Below are 20,365 nucleotides of genomic sequence, written 5' to 3'. Positions count from 1 at the left end.
CGCCCCGTTGGACATCCTTCTAATTCCCTATCTGTCGCATGTCGATCTCCTGGACTGGGTGTCTTTAACTTGACCTGGGTATTAGTCCGAATCTTCTTTTGCCGATTCCGTTGAATATTGAAGCCTGAGCGGTGAGAAAATCCTGAAGGAGGCTCGTATATAATTTGCGAACATTGCTCCGCACAGCTGGACATACCGTCGCCTAAACCCGGGAAGCACAGGCACCGCAACCAAACCCGCAAGCAGGAAAAAAGTGCCTTTAAGAAAGATCTAAAGCCAGACGAAAATATTCCAAGTGGTACTATTTTCGTCACTCTCACCTGCATAATCGTGTTGGTAAACATCAACTGCGCACGTTTAGCCTGTGTAAGCTGTCAGGTTCAGACCTGGATCATTAGCTGCCGACCTGACGACAATTTCGCAGGGATTTGCTAGCTGTCCTTCGACTGCTTCAGATCAACTACGAGATTGGAAAAGCCGATTCGATCCAGGTGGCTACGAGTTCCCTCGTTTTGGAAGCAAGCATTTTTGGATACTAGGAGAATACCGGTCCGGTTCGTATATATAGTTTTCCTTGGCCTCGCAATATTTCCTTCCTGATGGCATTTTAAACTCATCTTGCAATTCCTTTCTGTAATCTGGGAGGCGTTCTCCGCCGTGGCCAGATCTGACCTCACGCGAATAAGGCCTAACTATCAATTAGAGAATGAGATAGGATTCCTCGATTTATAGCTCGACACAAATAACACCCGTTCCCTATCCTTCCAAAACTAGGTTTCGAGTCACCACAAACGAGGTCGAATTAGACAGAATGGCAGATAAGCCACTTACGAACCTGGCTCCTTGTGCGAGCACAGCATCGTTATTCATATTCGCACAGGGCTCGTCAATTGCCTGTGTGAAGCACGATACACTTCAGCTTGAGCGTCGATTCGAAGCACACGCCGCCGATATTACATTGATCGCTGCCGATACAAGTGCTGAAAGCGGAGATGGTCAGGTGATAAGTTTGGACGCTTCGAAAGAAGCGGTGGTTTGGGATTCGGGATCAGGAGAGGAAATCTCGAGGTTTACAGCATATGAAGAGATTCGGGTGGCCACATTTCTGAGAAATGGAACTATTGCACTCGGTAGGCAACACATCCATAGCCGCAACCACGATAAATAACCTGAGCAGGGGGCTTACCAGGATGGTGATTTCTAGGTGACAATATGGGCAACATCATTTTGTTTGACCCTGTTCGGTCAGAGGCTGTCTCTTGCCGAACGTTTCAGATGCCAATATGCGCGCTGGCACCGTCTGCGGATTCCAAGTTTTTCGCGATTGGGTATGTGGACTTCGCTATCTAATCTAAATTTCACCGTTTTCTTTATTTCGAAGACTAACCGGAATGGTTTGATATGTAGTTATCAAAATGGCACAGTGATCATAGCCACTCTTATGCCAACGTTTGTCATTCATCATACTCTAGCAAACGGGAACGCTTCTTCATTCCCGGTAACAGTTCTAGCATGGCATGGTTCATCGTCAAGACAGAAGTCGGACATGTTGGCAACCCAATCAAATGATGGTGATCTTAAAGTCTGGAGTATTGCAAAGCCCATCGATGGAGGAGAGGTTGCGAGAGTGGTCCGTGTTTTGAAGAAGCCAGATGCATATCCAAGCCGCAGGAACTGGATGTCGTGGTCAAGGAACGGACGCATTTTGCAGTATTCGGATTACGATACCTCAATATGGGATGTCAGGACGAAGAAGGTTACGTGGGAGGCAGTCATGAGCAAATCGAATATCTTGGCTCTGTCCGTCTATGGACCGAAGGGCCTGATGTTCACCATTGACAGACACCAGAATGTGCAGCAATACAATCTGTATCCTCCGCAAATGGTGGCCAATGTTCAGCATTTGCCCGCCAATGCACCACCTTCTCCTCCGATGTCGGTATCTCATGACAATTCGAGGCCAAACAGCAATAGGAAGACAGAAATGGAACGGACTGAGAGCCAGAGGTCAGTGGCTATGGAAAGATCTGATAGCATGGCCTCTAAGTTTTCTCAGGATGCTAGAGCAATTGCGGCTATTAAGAGAGACGAAACAAGAACTCCTCTGGGCCAAATTGCCCATGAACTTGAGATGTTGGAGGAACTGGAGAAGTCTCACTTGAAATCTAATAGCATGGCAAGATCAGAGTCTATTCAGTCTTCAGGAACTGGAATTAGCCACCATCAAAAATCCGCATCGGTTGCTTCTTCTATCAAATCATATACATCGGGCACTGGAGCTAGCGACACGACATCATTAGCTTCTCCAAGGGGATTTGATGATATGGCCACACCCAGGAGATTCCATCCTCTCTCCCAGGAAATTGGCATGTCTCCAATCACGCCCAAAGCCCCATCAGATGCCCTCCAACCGGTTCCATATGCGCAGCGCAACGTGAACGGTGATCCGCTGCCAACTCCTGGCTTGCCACCTTCTAATGGTGATTTCTATGATGAGCAGATGTATATGGTACCTCCCGTTGGACAGCTAGAGCTTTTCCCTAACCTAAAGGATAAGCTTGCTGGTATCACATACAGAACGCCATTACATACCGATCGCGCAAAATACGATGACGAGAGAAGAAGGGAGATGTTCTCGTCTGTCTTTGGATTCGAGGGTGATGCAGAGGCTCTAATTAGAGAAGAAAGTAAGTTCAGCCCTTATATAATCTGGTGATGCCAAAGTTTCTAACATGATACAGTTGCCCAACATCCTGCGCGATCTCTACAATCACTTATGCTCCGACTCTGGCTTCATGATCTTGATGCGAACGCCCTCAATGTTTTGATGGGATCAGAAACGTTGGTACCAAGTGACTGGCTGTTCGTCGCCTTGTCAGCAATGGGTGGTCAGAAATCCTGGCAACAGACGGTTCGAGTTTTCATCATGAGACTTATCCAGAAAGGCGACGTTCACAATGCCGTCATGTGTTTCTTGATGATTGGAGAGCGAGACCAAGCAATTGAGCACTACGTCAGTAACAAGAAATATATGGAAGCAGTTCTCCTGACCGCCCTGATGTATAAAGAATGGAGGAGACTCTCTATACTTGTCAGGAAATGGGGAGAACATGCAGCGGAAAATAATGAGGGATCATTGGCCATGAGATGCTTTGCTATTACGGAAAATATCCCCGACCCAGTCCCGACGCCAGCTCCAACAACAGGAAATCATTCCAGAAAGTCCTCGTTATCTGGAAGCATCAAGTCACCCACATCTCCACAAAAGGGACAGAATGTCCTTTCGAAACCCGAGCGGCCAATTTCCCCAAGAGTCGGGTCTTCTGTGCGAAATACAGCTGCCCGCCTCTTCGGGTTCGGAGATAAAGATAAAGAAAAGAAGCATACCCATTCTCAGGAAGCGAACATCATGGATATGCCATGGAACAGGCCTATTGAAGAACAACGAAACGTACCTCAACCTAGCAAGATTAACACTGATGTTGCACTGGGCACCGCTGCAGAAGGGGTTGATAAGAAGGAAATGGTTATTTCTGGACCTATCAATACTACCCCTGTAGATGGTAGAATCGGTACTCCTGCTCTCCAGAGAGTTGCTAGCCCTGGTTTCGCAGCACCAGGAAGAGTCGGTAGCCCTGCGCTTTCTATGCACAATACCAACAACCTTCCTCTGCGCACGATCTCGCCAAAGCCCCCTTCGATTGTTGACCGAACTGCCAGCCCAAGGCCAACCCTCACTGGGTCACAGCTACCGCAGAGAATCGAAAGTCCTGGCCCTGAGCGCATGACGAGCCCGAGCCCTGCTCCTTCAATGGCTATTTCAAACTACGGTCCATCCAGGGTTGCTAGTCCAGCTCAAGATGGTGGTTTGGCTGTTCCCCAAAGGACGGGAAGCGCACTTTCTCAGCGCAAGCCTCCAGGTCTCCATATTCAATTATCCTCGTTCCATGATGTTCTCGCTTCTGAACCTAGCCCCGAGTTGACCCGAACCCACCCCAAGGGTCCGTTACACCAGGCAAACAGATCTGTGAGCAAGCTCCACGAAGTTGAGGTCCCAGATGATGATATTCCACCACTGCCACCAATGCCAACTAGGAAGGCCTCTCTCTCTCAAGCTTCAAAGCCTGTTCAGAAGGCATCGTCCCCACCGGTTCCTATAACTCAAGCTCATCGTTATGACGATTCTCCCGAAGAGGATTACGATATTAGAGCCCAGAGTTCCGTTCAGCCAGTGAGAAGAAACACTGTGAATACCTCAAACACCAATAGCGGTCGACGTCAGCCGCAGCAGTCGCACCACCGCAGACATGAGTCTGAGCGGGATCAGAGTTTTGCTGAAGATTCTTACGATGACGACGACGACTCCGCCCAGGAAGAAGCTGAGAGGAACCTTGAAGCTAGACGTCGTAGTTTAGAGAGACTTGAGCAAGAGATGGAGAACGTCAGGCTCCAAAGGGCTCGCAGCATTACCCGGCAGAGAGACACTGATAATACCTCCCGAGGAGGTGTTCGTAGAGTGAAATCTCCTGAACAGACCAGAGGAGGCACTATTCGCGCGAAACCAAAGCAACAGCACCAGCCCGTGGATTTCACCACCGAAGAAGAGTATAGCGAAGAGGAGAGGAGCAAGCCTGCCCCAAGGAAGACATATGGTGGCTATGATACTTCGGAGGTCTCTGAAGTCTCTGAAGTTGATGAGAGGTATTATAGCCAACGAACCTCTACACGGGCCCCAGTCGGCCGAGTGCCATCGAGGACGCAGAATCGAACTCCTCGTGTCGCTTCTAGGAACGGCCATCGTGCACAACCTGCCAGAGTTCCCTCTCGAAATCAGGCGAGGATGCCTTCGAGGTATAGAGATGAAACCGAGGAAGACGAAGAAGAATATGTCCCACGAAGGGTTCTTTCAAGGACACAGAACCGCACTCCAAAGCCTCGAGCCTATGAAGCCGATAGGGCAATGTCTCCTCCACAGCGAGGCGCCTCCAGGAATACCAATAAAACCCCTCGCCCTCGCTACGAAGAATTCACTGAGGAGGATGAAGAGGACTTGCCTCGCCAACGGAAGACGCCAGCCCGCCAGCAGGAAGAATTCACTGAATCCGAAGCAGATGATTTCAGGCCCCCTCAAAGACAACCATCCCGAAACCAAATCCGCCCTGAAAGGTATGTCACTGAAACTGAGTCTGAGTATGAACAACATCAACTTCCTCGTTCAGCGAGTCGCGCCGGGGTACCACCTCGTTCAAAGACTCCTCTAAGCGCTCTCTCCAATAAACCACCATCCCGAACTACTACTCCTTCTGGCGGTCACAGACGCGCTCCCTCACTTTCTAGGAATGAACCTCCACTCCCCTCTGCTGCAGCTGCCAACATCGCTAAGGCCGCTTCTCCTGTTCCTGACTATGACCGTCATGACTACGACCTTCCAGCCCTCGCCGCAGCAGCCGCAGCCGCAAAGAATGCATCTCCACCCCCAGAACGCAAAAATTCCATCCTTGACAGCGACCGCAAACCATCCCACCCCCAAATCCTTCGCGCGAAGCTTAACACCCTTCCCGCAATCCCACAATCCCCAATGGGTCTCCCCGCCGATCTCCCAACTCATCCCGCTTTTGCTGGAAATATGCGAGCGACAACTGGTCTTGCCCGTAAGCCCGCTGCCCTAAAGTCAGATGATATTAGAACACAAACCGTTAGCATTCGAGGCAACGGTGGCCCTATGATATCTCCCGGAAAACAGGCGTTGCGAATGCACACCGGTCCGGGTGGTGGTGACGACATGATTACTGTTGGCCTTGAGGGTGTAGTCATGGATGACGGCGGTGCCCCTGTCGAGGCTGCCCCCCCACCAAAGGCGGGCAGAGCTACTCCTATGGGACAAAAGATCTGACTCTCATTTGAGTTTTTCGTAACTATATAAGATTCTTGCATTCATTTTAGCCTTCTCTCATATATCTCTCTATATATTTGAATTTTTTTTTTTCACCTAACTCTCGAGCGACACAATTTAGCGGCTGCGAAGCAGTTAAGAGAGTCGACAAGCATAGCACCATAGTGCACTTTTCCTTTGTTACTGATATTTATATACCTGTACCGCACTTCACAGTACACTGCCCTTCATATTTCCTTTAGCTTTTAATTTCGTTTCTTTCCCTGATCTGGTATCAATCATGTTCACGGGCCCTCTTTTTTGGCCGGAATTTTATTTCTATAATGGATAGCATAGTATGGTTGGACGCTAATTTTCTTTGGTCAAATGGCTTTCTTTTTTACGTGTATACACGCGAATTGATTTTTGGAATCCAGAACTCCTTTGCGAGATTTCTAACAACTGTTTCTTATCTATGAACCGCTAGTAGAAGGTTGGTTGCTAAACCTCGACCTCTCTGAGTGGCCTTACTGGATCTTTCACTCGAGTCAGAATGTTTATTCGCTGTTCAAAACGATTACAAATCGGCCTAGAGCCAGCGACGCTTCTGAAGAAAATAAGAATGCTTGATTTCCGTGCTAATGCCGTTTTCTAAGAGAACGTAAAAGCACTTACATGCCGTTATATACGGTCCTATTGATACACTGCGCTAGAAAGCTACAATATAAATACAGAAATGAAAGGAGGCCGTACACCAACCACGATATCAATATGAAAGTCGAACGCCTCCGGAAACGCCAATATTCACAAACACGCAATGCTTCTTAACACAACAACCATCCAAGAAAAATACATAAAATCTACCTACCCAAACCTTTCTTTTCATCTAGCCCACCTTTAATATCTCCTCTGACTTTTCCTCTTTGAACCTTCCTTCTGCGGACTCTTCGTATTTCCCCCGCTTCCCCCAAAACTAGGGTTTTCAGATAATTTCTTCGCTTCTTCATCCACATCGTACACATCACTCATTAAGAAATCCTCGACACCGCCGAGGACATTCTCCAAATCATAATTTGACGGCTTGTCCTCAACCAGGGCAGTTACCCCGGTCACCTTTGCTGGACTGACTTGATACTGGCTTTCGACTGGCTTCATAAATTGACTGAAAGTAAACGGGCTGATTGGCTCTATGCCTTCGAAACCGACAGCATCACCATTACCAGCGCTACCCGGTGTACGTGTTTTCTTGGGCTGCTCGGGAGATCGAACAACACGGAAAGGGGTGAATTCAATGTCGTTCCTGGTAGTAGAAAATGGTCCAAGAGTAAAGTCAGCCCGACTAGATGCTGGGCTGATTATCTTTGTCGATCCAGGGCTGGACAAGACCTTGCCTGTATTTATTGGTGTGAAACTAGTGGTACTTGGAAGGAAAGATGGTGGAAGTGGTGCAGCAGGCGTGGTAAATGCATAGTTAATGGGGGCGGCGATTGCCTTCTTGAAGCTGTCCGGAATCGAGACTCGGCTGGTTTGCATACCTGCAGGAGGTGTTCTCGGGGCCGTCGGGAGAACTTGTTTTGGAGATGATTTCCCTAGTGTCTGATTGGGAGCTTCGGGGCCCATGAGATCACCGCCAATTGGTTGGACGGCTGTTGAAGGGACGGACTCGAGAATATTTTCAGTTGTTTCGATCGGGGTGTTTTCTACTATGTCTTGGTCAGGGTTAATAGTCACTTCAGTTTCATCTAGGTCTGCGATCTTTGCGGATGATTCAGGGTTTGTCGCCGAAATATGGCTAATAGTCTCTTCGACAAGAGCCAAAGGAAGGGCTTCAGAGACGCCGTTGTTTAAAGACTCTTCAATTTTTCGGTAACGGCCACTCGAAACCTCAAGAGTCGACTCATCTTCACTTTCTCGAGGTTCTTGGGGTGGGCTTGGAGGGGCACCAGAAGCAACTGGTTCCGGATTGTCCGTTGTTGGTGAGGGTTCGATTGTAGTCGCCTCTTTTGAGGTAGCGGGGACCTCTACATAGCCTTCTTCGGGTTGAGCTATTGCTGCCGCAGCGGCACGAGCCTCCGGTGGACTAGACGGCGGGGGCGAACTCAGTTGTGAAGATCGTTGCTGCTGTCCCTCTTTCAGTCTTTCCTGAAGCCTTATGCTCGACTTCTGGATTTCAGACTGCGGTTGAGATTCTGCTATTGGTGATATGTCATGAATTGTAGCCATTGGAGAGATTGGTGAAAATTCCGCCATCTTTTGGTGGAGCCGGGAGATAGGTGTCGCAATTTTTCTGTCATTTTGTTAGTGTGATTGTAAATCTCGCCCTGAATGGAGCGTTTACCTATTAGGTAGAGTAGCTTGGGGCCCCTCCTCCCCGCTACTCCTCTTGAGCTCTGTTACCCAGTCTAGTTTAGCCTTTGGTGCAAACTTCTTCAGTATCCTAGGGCCAGGATGGAAGGCGGGCTCGTTTTCTTTAACCATGACATCTACCGGCAATTTTTCAGCGGCTTCTTCAACCACAGTTTCCGGGATGTTTGGCGCCGCTTGTTTGGCATGATTGAGAAGAGTAAGCGGGCTAGGTGGTAGAGGAGTTAGCATCTGGGATAGCCTCATCGGAGGTTGCGTCACTGTATTCGGTGGCTCTAGCATAGGTTCATTGGACATGGGTTTTTCAATGGGACTCTCAGGAACCATATCCATATCGTCATCTTCTTCCGCTTCTTCTCGGGACTCTTCTTCGATGGTTGGCACATTGATTAAATCCGGCGACTGTTTCCCCTGAGCAGTACCCGGGCGTTGCTCTCCAACAGGCGAGTTTTTATTCCGGGCTTTCAAGGACGAAGTTGGAGCAGGGTTCTTAGGACTAGAATTCTCACCGTCTCGATCCCCGCGGGGCCGTTGCATTGGACGACTCATTGTCTTGGAAGACGCGGCTGTTCGTGCAATCATATCATTCAAAGAAACATTGTGTCCTAGGTCGCTCCGCCTCTTCTGAATAGGCGGGGGTTTTAAGGCCTTTCTAAGAGCGGCATCTGCCGTTGGGCTTGTAGGACCTTGATCTTTATGACTCTTCCTTGCATTGAATTTGGGTAGCGAAATCTTAAGAGCGGTTGCAGGTGATTGGTCATGTGTGTACCTCGACCCGACTTCATTCCGGAAGAAGTTCGTAGTATCATCCAAAAGACCACTGTCATCTATTCCTAGCTCCTTGCTGATCTGACCGAGCTTATCCAAGTCAATATTAAGGGTGCTATGTTCTTGTAATTGGCTAGAACGCAATCCGGAGGCTTCTGTTTCCGCAGAGTGACTCCGGAGTCTCTTCGCTTCTTTCTTGGAAAGGGGGTTTTCCTTAATTTGGGGTTTCGTCTGAAGTTTTGATTTCTGCATCAATGGAGAGGTATAACTACTATTAAATACCACACCATCGTCCAGCAGTAGCCCGGATGCTTCGTTCCCTCCTGTAAGGTCTATGAAACTGCCCTGAGAAGACTTTTGCGTAGAGCAATTTGGTTGATTTCTCGGCGACGTCGCCGGGACAATAGATTCTTGTTGCGAGTGATTGCTCAAGCGCACTTTGGCCGTCTTCACTGAATCAGTGGTTGCCAGTAATGATCGAAATGACCTCTCCGTTGCCGGTGTAGCGTTCTTGGCGGCCTGTAGCGGGCTTGATGGGTAAGGTATCAGCGTAGGAGTTACTCCTATAGACGGCTGACTGTCGACAATGGATGGCTCCTCATCGCGCTGTTGAGATAGGAGTTTTTGAGACAGTGTGATTCGCTGGCCTTTATCCCTCCGAACGGTAACTCCAGGAGATGTTGTCAAAGAACGTATATCCGCTAAAGCCTCCGACTTCCGACGCTGCTCCCGTATTATGTCTTTCTTCAATCCTCGAGCTGTGATTTCCAAAGGAGTTCCAACAACTTTGGCCTTTTGCCCCCAATAACTTTTTTCTAGCGGACCTTTCAATGTTGTCGAATAGAGGTTCAGTCTCCGGCCACATAGATAGTCCCTAGCGTTCCCCTCAATCCTGCGCCTTTTTACCTCTCTTTCGTAGTCATCCGAGCTCGGGTACTCTACCCCACTAAGACGATCTTCTTCGTCGACCTCATCTGGTGGGAAGGCGGTTTTGTCGCCGTTGATCGGTACATCGAAGCCCAGCGGACCAACTGTGACTTCTTGACCTCGCTGGTAAATAGAGAACCGTCGCCGTTGATTAGACGTTGCCCTTGCCTTTGGTGGCGAATCCGCTGTGGCGGGCCGGGAAGGCATTTTGATAAATGATAGGTTCGGCGCCCGTTATGCGTTTGGCGATTTCATTCTTGAGTGTAAAGTATCGCCCTTGCAAACTACGAGTTCGCGTCGTCGGTTGAAGTCAGTAGATGCTTATTCAGGGTCTGGCGGGGATCGATGGAATTGGGAGCTGTCGATGAGTTCGAACCAGGGTTCGCGTGAAGTTGGTTTCCTTGGTGATATGGTTCCGAAAACACTCTTGGCGCCCCGGATTACAACAGCCCAACGCGGCTCCTGACCACACCCTTCCACCATGAAGCATTCGCCACCAACCATAATTTTTTCCCTAAGGCTGGGATTTTTTAGTAAGATCGGAGACCAGTAAGATTCCTCAATACAAGTTTTCAAACATGGGTCATATATATAACACTGTGTCGAGGGCATCGAATTATTCTATAGTATATACCTAAGTAGTAAGTGACCCGCCCCGCTACACGTTTAATATCGATACCTACAAGAGTTCTGTGTATGAAATTACTTACATAATAATCAAAGCGAGGTTTTTGAGCTCTCTTGAAGTATAAAATGTGGATATTGAAGAATCTGGGCCATTTCGATTACTCAAAGCCCTTAGACGCCTAAGTAAATTTTCAAATTGGAATAAATTCATTGCGAGCTGTACTTGTGAAGAAGCTACAAAATTTAAAACTAAAGTTCAAAGCATGCGAGCTAGCAAAACAAAGAAACCTGAAAACACCGTCATTCCACGCACTAGCCATCCCGCCCCAAGTTGACAAACAAAAGTCTGACATAGTTGCTTAATACTAAAGACAAAAACCTGATTCCGTATATTCCGTATCACGTTTTTACTCCTGGAACTTGACACCAGTCAATTGCTCCGTGATACCCCACAGTTTCTTGGCGCTATCTTTATCGACAGCATAGCCCTTCCTTCGAGTCTCATCTCCAATCTTGCAATCAGCGAGGTATAATCCGTTATATGCTTGGGATTAAATTAGCATGATCCGCCAACGTTGAAATTTATGCTTATTGTCGGAAGGTTTAAGGTGAATACTTACGCTTAAGTTCGAGATCAAAGGCAGCGGCTACATGGGTAGAGGAGCACTGTTGCAAGCTCTTCATGAAAACATCAATCCCTGGCTCGGGAGCCTTCCCAGATGCCACTATATATAATGTTAGTCTGATACTGCTTGCGTCGCCTCGGTATTAGGTCACTTACAGAAGTCCTGAATATCGTCTATGGGAATATGAAGACCCAAGTGCGTTTCTGCGCACATTCCCGGGTGCAAAGAGTAGCTGTAGATTCCCTTATGTCCAAACTTTTCCGCCAGTCCTACGCTAAACAGAACATTGGCGGTCTTGCTTTGTCCGTAGGCATCCCACATGTCATAGGTCTTTCCGTCGTTGAAGTCAAGGGAGTCCCAGTTAACATCATGGACTTTGTGGCCGTTGGAGGAGACATTCACAATACGCGGGTAACGTCCTTGGGCGGCCGATGCGAGGATCTTGGGGAAAATCTGGGCAGTCCAGACGTAGTGAGCCAAGTGGTTGACAGCAAATTGGGACTCGAAGCCATCAACTGTTTTCTTATAGGGTGTGGCCATGATGCCGGCCTATTTAAACCACAACACAATTAATTCCTCTGAACCGAACCAACTTGTAGTCCAAAGTAGCTATAGGACATACATTATTAACGAGTGCGTCAATTACTTCCACATCTTCCCACCCGGCAATTTCTTGTCCCGCTTTCTTTGCGGCTTCCAAAGATGAAAGGTCAAGTTGAACGTATCGGACTGGAACGCCTGGGGCTTTCGAGTTGATGGTCTTTACGACTTCTTTGAGTTTCTGAACATTGCGACCCGCAATAACGATCAACTTGGGCGAGTGTGTGCTAATTGCATATGCGAATTCCGATCCAAGGTTCGATGGGGAGACGCCAGTAATTACGACTATAAACCCGATTAGTTAACTCCCCGACTTCCAGTATGTTGATATATTTGACAAATTAATGGTAACCACATACTCGTCTTTCCTGCGATTTCGTCATGGAGGAATTGGGCGACATCATCGGCATTCGTGGATTTGCTATAGTCGGCTCTAGAGAAAGACATTCTGAAGGTTGAATTGATGTGTTTGATAGGAAGTATTCAAAGAAAGAAGACCTTGGAATTGATATTAAATATGTAAAATCTTGCTAATAGGAGATCTTGTGGTTAGATCGATATTTCTGATACCTCTCGTGAATGATGAAAATGGATAATTCTGATTCCAAGTTTGGGAGACCCATTGTATTTATATGCACTCTCGACATCTTTCTAATTCCAAAGCTATCTCCAAATTTGAAAACTATCTCCAGAATTGCGTAGCTTTCCCGGGCCCGCCTATCACTAAAAAATTAAAGTTGCAGTACGTACGCTATCTCCAGCTAGCAGCCTCAACGTTTCCGGCCTTGCGTACTACCCTTCGGATATTTGCACCGCATAAATCCACCCATGTTCGCGCATCCCGTTCGCAGTAGCGAACTTTAGCTCGACGACCACGTTCGCCGTGGTTTGCGGTCTTAAGTCCTGACATACTCCGCCGCTAGGATGGCGCTAAGGACTTATATAACCCAACTCCGTTAACGTACTCCGAAACTCCCTCTGCCCACTGAGAGGAGACATAAATACCGTAAATTCCAGCGGTTAGATCCTACCTCACAACGAATGGAAAAAAATATTTTCGCGGACGTAAATTATCGCAGGGCCATAAACTAAGCATCGGAAATCAAAGGCTCTTCGATCTTTCCGGCTTCCGAGAATCGACTATTACGGCCTCTGGTCTAGCGCTATGAAATCCAAGTTCCAACATACAACGCAGTGGCTGTGGGAGTACCCGCAGCCACGACAGGAATACTAGACCGCAAATACCCCTCCTAAATCTCAAACCGTACCGCCAGAACCAAACGAAAATTTAACGGCCCCATGCTATTTTGTCCCTAGGCTCCTAAGTTCTGCCTAAAGATTTCCAAGTTTCGCATTTTTTTTATTACCAAGACGCCAACGTATCCCGCCCCGACGCTCGGTTGCATCACTGTTCTTGCAATACAAACACCTCTTCTTCCTAGCGAGTGAATAGTAATCAATTCGGTCTCTACAATCCGCTGCATTAATACACGAGTCAAGAACTAAATGCCTGGGCCATTGGTTAAAAGATCGGTCTGCGCTGGTATCATGACTCAACTAGAAGCGTATGCATCCCGATGACGCAAGGGCCTTATGTGAACTGGCCACCAAGATACCTCCAGATCTTAGGCCAGGCTAAAATGATTCGCTAGGGGTAGTGGGAAGCAAACTAGTTAGTTGTGAGCGAATAGGCGTGCTTGGAACCCAAGCTTTACGAAGCAATAGCCAGAGGTAAATTCCGCAGATTATATCTTCGAGGGGAGTTAAAAGCCGGATATAGCTAGCTATATCACTTGAATTGTTAAGTCGCTGATACTGTTACCCCACTTTGCCTGGCCGTTGATTGATACTTAGCCCGTATCATCGGGATATGCTAGCTCTGGAATTTAATTTAAAAGGTCCAGTTCTAATTCTATTGTGTGCGATGATTCAATTAAGCGAATTATAGGGGTCTTATACCCGGTTATAGCTATCACATCTAAATGGAAAGCACTCGTCGACCTAGTCGTTGGTAAATCCTTAATCCTTCTGTATCCAAGTTTTAGATTCATGTTTAGATTTAATAGTTCTCTAATTCAATAGTGACTAGGAAATATCGAGACTGCCTAATAACAAGCTGAACCCTTCTTTTTAAAAAGAAAATGAAAGGAAAAAGAAAAATCCACGTCTGTAGGGTTTCTTGTCATAGCAGCACTCTCAACGTAGCATAGAGTCCATCTCAACGCAAGACTTTGTTGCAATTCGGATACCCCTGCAAAATATCTGGCTTGCCACCCCGTTGTATAAAGTGTATTTGCACAATCAACATCAAGAACCCTGGAATAAATTATGGCATGCGGCTGCATTTACGTCTAACGGTAGTCTCTGAGTTACATGTATGGGTAGCTCGATGATAATGCTAGCAGAGAAACATGTGTTAATTGGCTGGTTTTTGATACTGTGTGCTTTAAAGTTATCAATTGCGTATATAGAGAAAACTCCCAAACGTGAACATTGTTTTCAGCGGACAAAATTGGCATAAATTGTTCATAATTCCCCAGTACTACATACATCCTATAAACGCCTCAAAGTGCTATTGGTTCTCCCTTAGAATATTTAAAGCTCTCGCCACTAATCACGAAGACTCCCAAGCAAAAGATACGCATTCATTAAGTTCCCGCAGAATGGCGGCCTCCACATACCTATCCGGTCCTTCCAATGGACTCGTAGACATCACTAGGAAAGTCAACAGAATCAAGAAGCGTCTAATAGTCTGCTGCGATGGCACTTGGTTCTCAGCTGACAAGGGCACAATAAACATGCCTTCAAACGTTGCCCGAATCAGTCGCCTTATCTCTAGTGAAGGAGAGAAAACATTTACCAACGACAAAGGTGAAACGGAGACCGCTCCAGTCACACAAATTATTTACTACCAGAGCGGCGTGGGGACTGGGGATGTCTCTTTTGTTTACAAGAGAGTACAGGGTGCGTATATTTCCGAAATTTCAATTGTTTGATGGGTTTAATTCGATGTCGATGAGGGGCCAATCCACATTTATAGGTGGCATGGGCTTCGGTCTTGACGAAAACGTTTGTACGGCGTACAATTTTATCTGCAACAACTATGCCGATGGCGATGATATCCTTCTTTTCGGTTTCTCTCGTGGTGCCTACACAGCACGAGCTCTTGCGGGCCTAGTAATAGACGTCGGTATTATCCCACCGGGCGAAATGACGAAATTCCCAGAGATGTACGGAGAATATAAAAAGAGACAAGACTGTGCAGTATTCCAACTGAGCGACTGGTTTCAAGAAAATGGTCATATTGTCCTTTATCAAGATGTCAAAACTTCGTTTGTCGGTGTGTGGGATACCATCGGGGCATTGGGAATCCCGGAGAGTGGGTTCTCGAGCATGACGGGGTGGAATAAAGGTTACCAATTTTGGGATACACAACTTCACCCTAGTATGACTACATTACCCTCAACTCTGCTCTGGATTTGGGAGTACCCTAACGGTGAAATTTCGGGAAATAGACATCGAAAAGGCAGCTCATGCTCTCGCTCTCGACGAATACCGCGGACCTTTCACCCCAACCCTCTGGTACCACAAACATCAAGGAGACCACGGTTGGAATGCTAGATTAATCCAATGCTGGTTCCCGGGCTTCCATGGCCATGTTGGTAGAGGCACCGTTGCCGGTGCCGATATCAATCTAGACGAAACCTCGGTTGACGATATTGCTCTCGCTTAGATGGTAGACCAAGTGGGTCATCGGCTCACCTGGGATGCAGTGGAGATCGAAAGATTCGTGCTCTCCTACCAAAACCAGAAGTATACCTGGGCAGAGAGAAATTTGGAGAACAGTGCGTCTATTGCATACTACCCTAGCGTTATGGGTGGTTGGAAGGAGAGAACACCAGGGAGATACAATCACCAGAAAACCGAGGCCGAGAAAAAGATCAGGATTCGCGGCGTCCCTATGTCAGAATTTTGGGGAACCAACGAGTATATTCACCCCTGTGTACGCTACCGTATGGGGCCCCTCAATTGTAGAAAGCCTGATGATGTCGGGTACATTAAAGGCTACTTTGGTAAAACACCAAAAAAGGAATATAAACCATGGGCATTGAAAAATTTCGAGCTCCCAGTGAGACAAGAAAAAGACGATTTCTACTGGGAATGGAGGTCGAGAGATGAAGCGAAGGGCGATGTGGTAATTCGTGAGTATCAGATCCCGCCAACGTGGGCACAGAACTACCATTGCTTGGGATTGGAGAGACGACTAGTCCCACCCGAAATCATGAAGGAACTAGATGAGGGGAACAACTATGGCGAGAAAGGGCCAATCCAGTAAACCACATTCCACCTTTCTTTCTTTCGTCAGCGGTTTTGTATGTATTGCTTTTCTTTGTTGATTTTAGGAGTAAAAATGAATTTTCGCGAATCAAAACATCCTTTCCACCGCAGACTTGCACTCGAACCTTCGAGCAGAGTTATGGAGAATAACTTCATATAGTCACAGACCATCTGAAACTCCCGATTCGCTCGTATAGCTCAGCGGTAGAGCGTCTCACTCGTATCGATCCGTCGATTGGGTGTTGATGAGAAGGTCCTAGGTTCAAGTCCTAGTTCGAGCACATCTCTTTCTTTTTGCAGTTTTTTTTGGCTTCGGCGAAATCTTTTTGCTATTTTAGCGAGGTTTTATGCTGGTCAATCAAGATACAACGTGATGGCTGATTATTCCGTGTTGTTGACGAGGCTTCTTTTTTTCATGAGTTCGAAGGTGTGAAGGTTTAACCAACTTTTGCGTTCATGAAGATTCAATTACTTTTTTAGAAGAGGGTATCAGGTAGAGCGGCTGTGGGGTATATAGCATTTAGGAGAAGAATCATATGCTTAATACTACTTGAGGGGCTAGCTAGTAGGCATAGCTATAGGCAGTCCGCCTCACACTTGTTACAACTATCTTATACCTATGTAGTTGTTAGCACTATAGAGCAATACAGGGCTTCAAATTAGAAGCACCATTTGCGAATAGGCTCTAGTAATTAGCCGTATAATGTCGGTCAATCCTCAAAAATCGGCCACTCCAATCCACGTGCTTCTAGCCTTGTATCGTCATAAACGCATCCCGACAGCCTCGCCAACTGAATCCATGAACGCGCCCCTACACACTTAGCCTCTTTCCCAAAAACTTTCCCTCTCAACCAACTAACTCTATTTACCAGCCTCATACTCTTCACCTCCATGCCTCCAAATCCACCATCTATTACAGGACTGTACCACCCCTGCATCCTCGTGATGGTATACTGGAGGGCGTCAAGTGAGGTGTGTGTATATATTCCCTTTCGCGAGGCTTTATATAGTAGGTAACCTTCGACAGCGGTGGGAAGGTGCTTAGCCATCCTGTCATAGACGGTTTTGGCATCCGGAGTTGGAAAGAGTGTATAAAGCGTAGCTATAGTGGTTGGATCGTTATGAATGAGGAGATACTGGGCGAATTCCGTTGAAAGCGCAAAAGATGCAGTAGTAGAGGGGTATGAATCTACTATTAAAGTTTCAGACATCAGTATCTCATACGAGGATTGTGAATTCATGATTAATGAGCCCCCCTTAGCGCATTCATATTATAACGGTTGACCTACCCATAGAATATTGTGGGAAAACCAAAACTACTTTTTCATCCTGTGAACTCCTCTCTACTATTTCCTTTAAACCTGATTTTGCAATATCCGCTTCAAACTGGTTGAATGCGCCCGAGTCATTCATGTTGACCTGACCAGTCGGTAGAATCCTAATGCTCTCTCCCATAACCGATTGTACTCTCAGTACATCCCAGATGTCCCAGGTCGCAATTAACCTTCGGATTTTAAGATCGAAGTAATCCCCGATAGTTACACATCCTTCTATGCCGATTTGAGAGCGTAAACCAGCCGCCCTTAGTTCTGACTCTAAATTTAGTCCTCTGTCGAGTAAGAGAAGTAAGGTCCATCCGCGATATATAGACTGTGTGATCCGGCGGAGTTCAGAGGATGTTAGACCGGGTTCCCGTCGTGCTTTCCTAACAGCGTATTGATGTGCTAAAGCTATCTTTCGGATCCCGATGTAGTCATCAACTAACTGTTGTGCTTGTTTTCGTGGATTGTATTCTCCATTTTTGGGGTTAAGAAAACTGGGCGACGACCCTCCTTCAGCAAGTAACTGATATCCTTGTATTATGCCAAATAGTGTCGGGAAATCATCTATTGTGTGTATTTTACGTCGACAGTATGTGAAAACCATTGAATCCGGGGTATAACTCAGAGCTTCGGATAGGTAAAGGTTGTGTAGAATGCCCTCTCTATGTCGCATGAAGATGTTGTAGAATGTCTTGGAGGTGGATATTAGTGTAAGTAAAGCGCCCCGCTCGTTGGCTTGGTGGAGGATGCAGTGTTTAATATCGTATGGAAGGTTCGTTAACGTCGCCATAGTCAATCAATAATCATCCCAAGTATATCGTATACCTGATGGTCGGAAATAATCTCAACCGAAATTTAAGTGCTGTATCCATCTTCGAAAGATTTCGAAAGAGGTCCAAGGGAACCATCCATCTTTAAGTATCAAGGCCAATTCGGTTTCACTCTCGTGATCACATCGGAATGTATATTATCGTTTCCTAGAGGTCGACGCCTCCTCGCTTAAAAACCCCGCTTGCCACTCGTCCAATCCCCATACCCGGCTTTCCAAACCGATCTAACTCTCTTCCTAGCTAACCAAAATACAAAAATTTGGTTAAAGACTGAAAATCAAAAGAGAGCATTCGAGGTTCGGACCATGCCAGTATTCTTATACCCAGATCATGTCCACACGCAATACTAATTCGTAGGAGTCATTCTCAGCAGGCAACCATATAGTGGCAATTATTGTTATAACGTTAGAAGTAGGCATCAACTCCGATGCCGGAGAATCAAATGTAACATGTGTTAGAAAGCCACAAGCCAGGCAGCATATTTCCGGGCCGACACTGTGCAGTAGTACCACAATCTGGGGAGACCTTTGAAGCGGTGTGGGCCTGCATTTGTGCCTTCCTGTTTGGTCTTACCGAGAGTCGTACGAGTCGCATCCACCACTTTTGAAGAAGTCGAGGATGTGTTGTAATTATAATAATTATAATTTCGATGCGGCATGAGCATGAATATCTAAATGATTAGACTGTCATTTTATTGAGGCTGTGGCCGTTCTCTTTGGCTTTTAGATATAATCCGAACGATGAAGCCATTCGCATTCTTGTTGGTGGGCGGAGGCTGGTCTCACGATCAGTCGAAGACTTAGATTGTGTTAACGTGTTCCGACATGTCTCCAGCACAGCATCTTTTCCATGTATAACTACCACTTTCATTTTCTAGAAATTGCACACAAGGAATCCGGATTGTTGAAAAGAAATAAGTTATATTTGGCTTTTAAAAGGATAATTATTTTTTATTAGGGAGACCCCGAAATTTGTGATATCAATTCACAATCCAACGTTCCAACCTCTAGAACCGAAATGAAACCCAAGGAGACCGAGAACAAAACATAAAATGAAAACAATCAAGTGTCAAAAGAAGAAAAAAGAAATAGTATATAGAAGCTATATTGCGAAACTTAAAACCATAGATCATTAAGCACCAAAAGGCTGTAGAAGACCTCTATTGCGAGCAAATGTATTCGCTTACTCCGCAGTAACACCAGCTGGAACTTGTCCCGCCAAAAGGGAAGTTATCGCCTCAGTCAACTGTGGGTCCTGCATCTTCGCAATTTGGTTGTATCCTGAATCTGGGAAGTTTTTCAAGAATTCAGCGACCTCTGGTGTAATGTCTGGCATTGTTGGGAGTTGGGCAAGAATGGTTTCCTTGATGGTCGACTTGACAGCAATAGCAGTGCCGTCTGGTGTAGTTGGTACGCCCTGAACTGGTGCTCCGACTTCTACGGTTTGGTCTTGACGAACTCGAAGTTCGGCGGCGGCGGCAGCTCGTCGCATGGCTGGAGAGGCAGAGGCGGTTGCGAGGAGGACGGTGAGGCCGAAAAAAATGCTTGGAACCTTCATTTTGGAAATTAAAGGAAGATAATCTTTAAAGATGAATTATATATAGGAAGTGAAGATAAGGGTCGGCCTTAAGATGTGTTTGTACGTTTGCAGGTAGAGAATGTAGTGGAGTGAAGACTTGAGATACTGAACTGATGTTGAAATGAATTCGTGGGGTTGTTAAAAGCCGTTTTTATATCAAAGTTACCTCACTAAAATTATCAAAGCTCTGGATGATAGATTTCAAGTTAGTTTGACCATTGTGAGGCCAATTTGCTCGTGTGAGCGTCTGCACATTACTCTGCTACGTCAAGTCTCATGTTGAAGCGCCCGTGAATTCTCTTCACTGTTGCAGAGTGCATTCAGACAGTCACACTAAGGCTCAATGAGGGCCGCTGATACCGCCAAGTCGAGTCCCCTTGATACCACAGAAACAACGCATGCGCGGAGAACCACTGTTTCTTTTTCTTCCGCTGCCATACGGAAATTTCCTCCGCACTTGATGGGATTTCTAGAAGCCCTCACTGTCGCTTATAGCATCCAGGCCTAGATTTC

The 20,365-nt window shown here is 46.6% G+C and overlaps 6 protein-coding genes across 7 annotated transcripts; 2 read left to right on the top strand and 4 right to left on the bottom strand.

Annotated features, from left to right (window-relative positions):
• Positions 1-811: 811 nt before the first annotated feature.
• DFL_009779 (uncharacterized protein) lies at positions 812-5,893 on the top strand (the record flags this gene model as incomplete). The annotated part of the gene is made up of 4 exons (XM_067639716.1): positions 812-1,130; positions 1,205-1,328; positions 1,408-2,687; positions 2,742-5,893. 4 exons carry the CDS (start codon positions 812-814, stop codon positions 5,891-5,893), a joined length of 4,875 nt encoding a protein of 1,624 aa, XP_067487477.1.
• Positions 5,894-6,769: 876 nt separating this feature from the next.
• On the bottom strand, positions 6,770-10,138 carry DFL_009778 (uncharacterized protein; the record flags this gene model as incomplete). The annotated part of the gene is made up of 2 exons (XM_067639715.1): positions 6,770-8,159; positions 8,211-10,138. 2 exons carry the CDS (start codon positions 10,136-10,138, stop codon positions 6,770-6,772), a joined length of 3,318 nt encoding a protein of 1,105 aa, XP_067487476.1.
• Positions 10,139-10,965: 827 nt separating this feature from the next.
• On the bottom strand, positions 10,966-12,231 carry DFL_009777 (uncharacterized protein; the record flags this gene model as incomplete). Its single annotated transcript, XM_067639714.1, has 5 exons — positions 10,966-11,102; positions 11,179-11,283; positions 11,340-11,733; positions 11,807-12,069; positions 12,144-12,231. The coding sequence occupies 5 exons, from the start codon at positions 12,229-12,231 to the stop codon at positions 10,966-10,968; spliced, it is 987 nt and encodes a 328-aa protein (XP_067487475.1).
• A 2,216-nt stretch (positions 12,232-14,447) lies between these two features.
• Positions 14,448-16,120, top strand: DFL_009776 (uncharacterized protein; the record flags this gene model as incomplete). The annotated part of the gene is made up of 4 exons (XM_067639713.1): positions 14,448-14,748; positions 14,825-15,229; positions 15,300-15,442; positions 15,518-16,120. 4 exons carry the CDS (start codon positions 14,448-14,450, stop codon positions 16,118-16,120), a joined length of 1,452 nt encoding a protein of 483 aa, XP_067487474.1.
• Positions 16,121-16,832: 712 nt separating this feature from the next.
• Positions 16,833-18,234, bottom strand: DFL_009775 (uncharacterized protein; the record flags this gene model as incomplete). Of its 2 annotated transcripts, none has more annotated exons than XM_067639711.1 (2): positions 16,833-17,314; positions 17,412-18,234. In XM_067639711.1, 2 exons carry the CDS (start codon positions 18,232-18,234, stop codon positions 16,833-16,835), a joined length of 1,305 nt encoding a protein of 434 aa, XP_067487472.1. The 2 variants fall into 2 exon arrangements, with proteins under 2 accessions (XP_067487472.1, XP_067487473.1); XM_067639712.1 differs by having other exon boundaries at positions 16,833-17,311.
• Positions 18,235-19,456: 1,222 nt separating this feature from the next.
• On the bottom strand, positions 19,457-19,831 carry DFL_009774 (uncharacterized protein; the record flags this gene model as incomplete). The annotated part of the gene is made up of 1 exon (XM_067639710.1): positions 19,457-19,831. One exon carries the CDS (start codon positions 19,829-19,831, stop codon positions 19,457-19,459), a length of 375 nt encoding a protein of 124 aa, XP_067487471.1.
• Between the last annotated feature and the right edge of the window lie 534 nt (positions 19,832-20,365).

The sequence above is a fragment of the Arthrobotrys flagrans genome (assembly GCF_004000055.1).
Source record: "Arthrobotrys flagrans strain CBS H-5679 chromosome Unknown unitig_1, whole genome shotgun sequence".
Taxonomy (NCBI): Eukaryota; Fungi; Ascomycota; class Orbiliomycetes; order Orbiliales; family Orbiliaceae; genus Arthrobotrys; species Arthrobotrys flagrans.
Note: the sequence above shows the minus strand (reverse complement) of the source record. Positions and strands in the feature narration are given on the sequence as shown.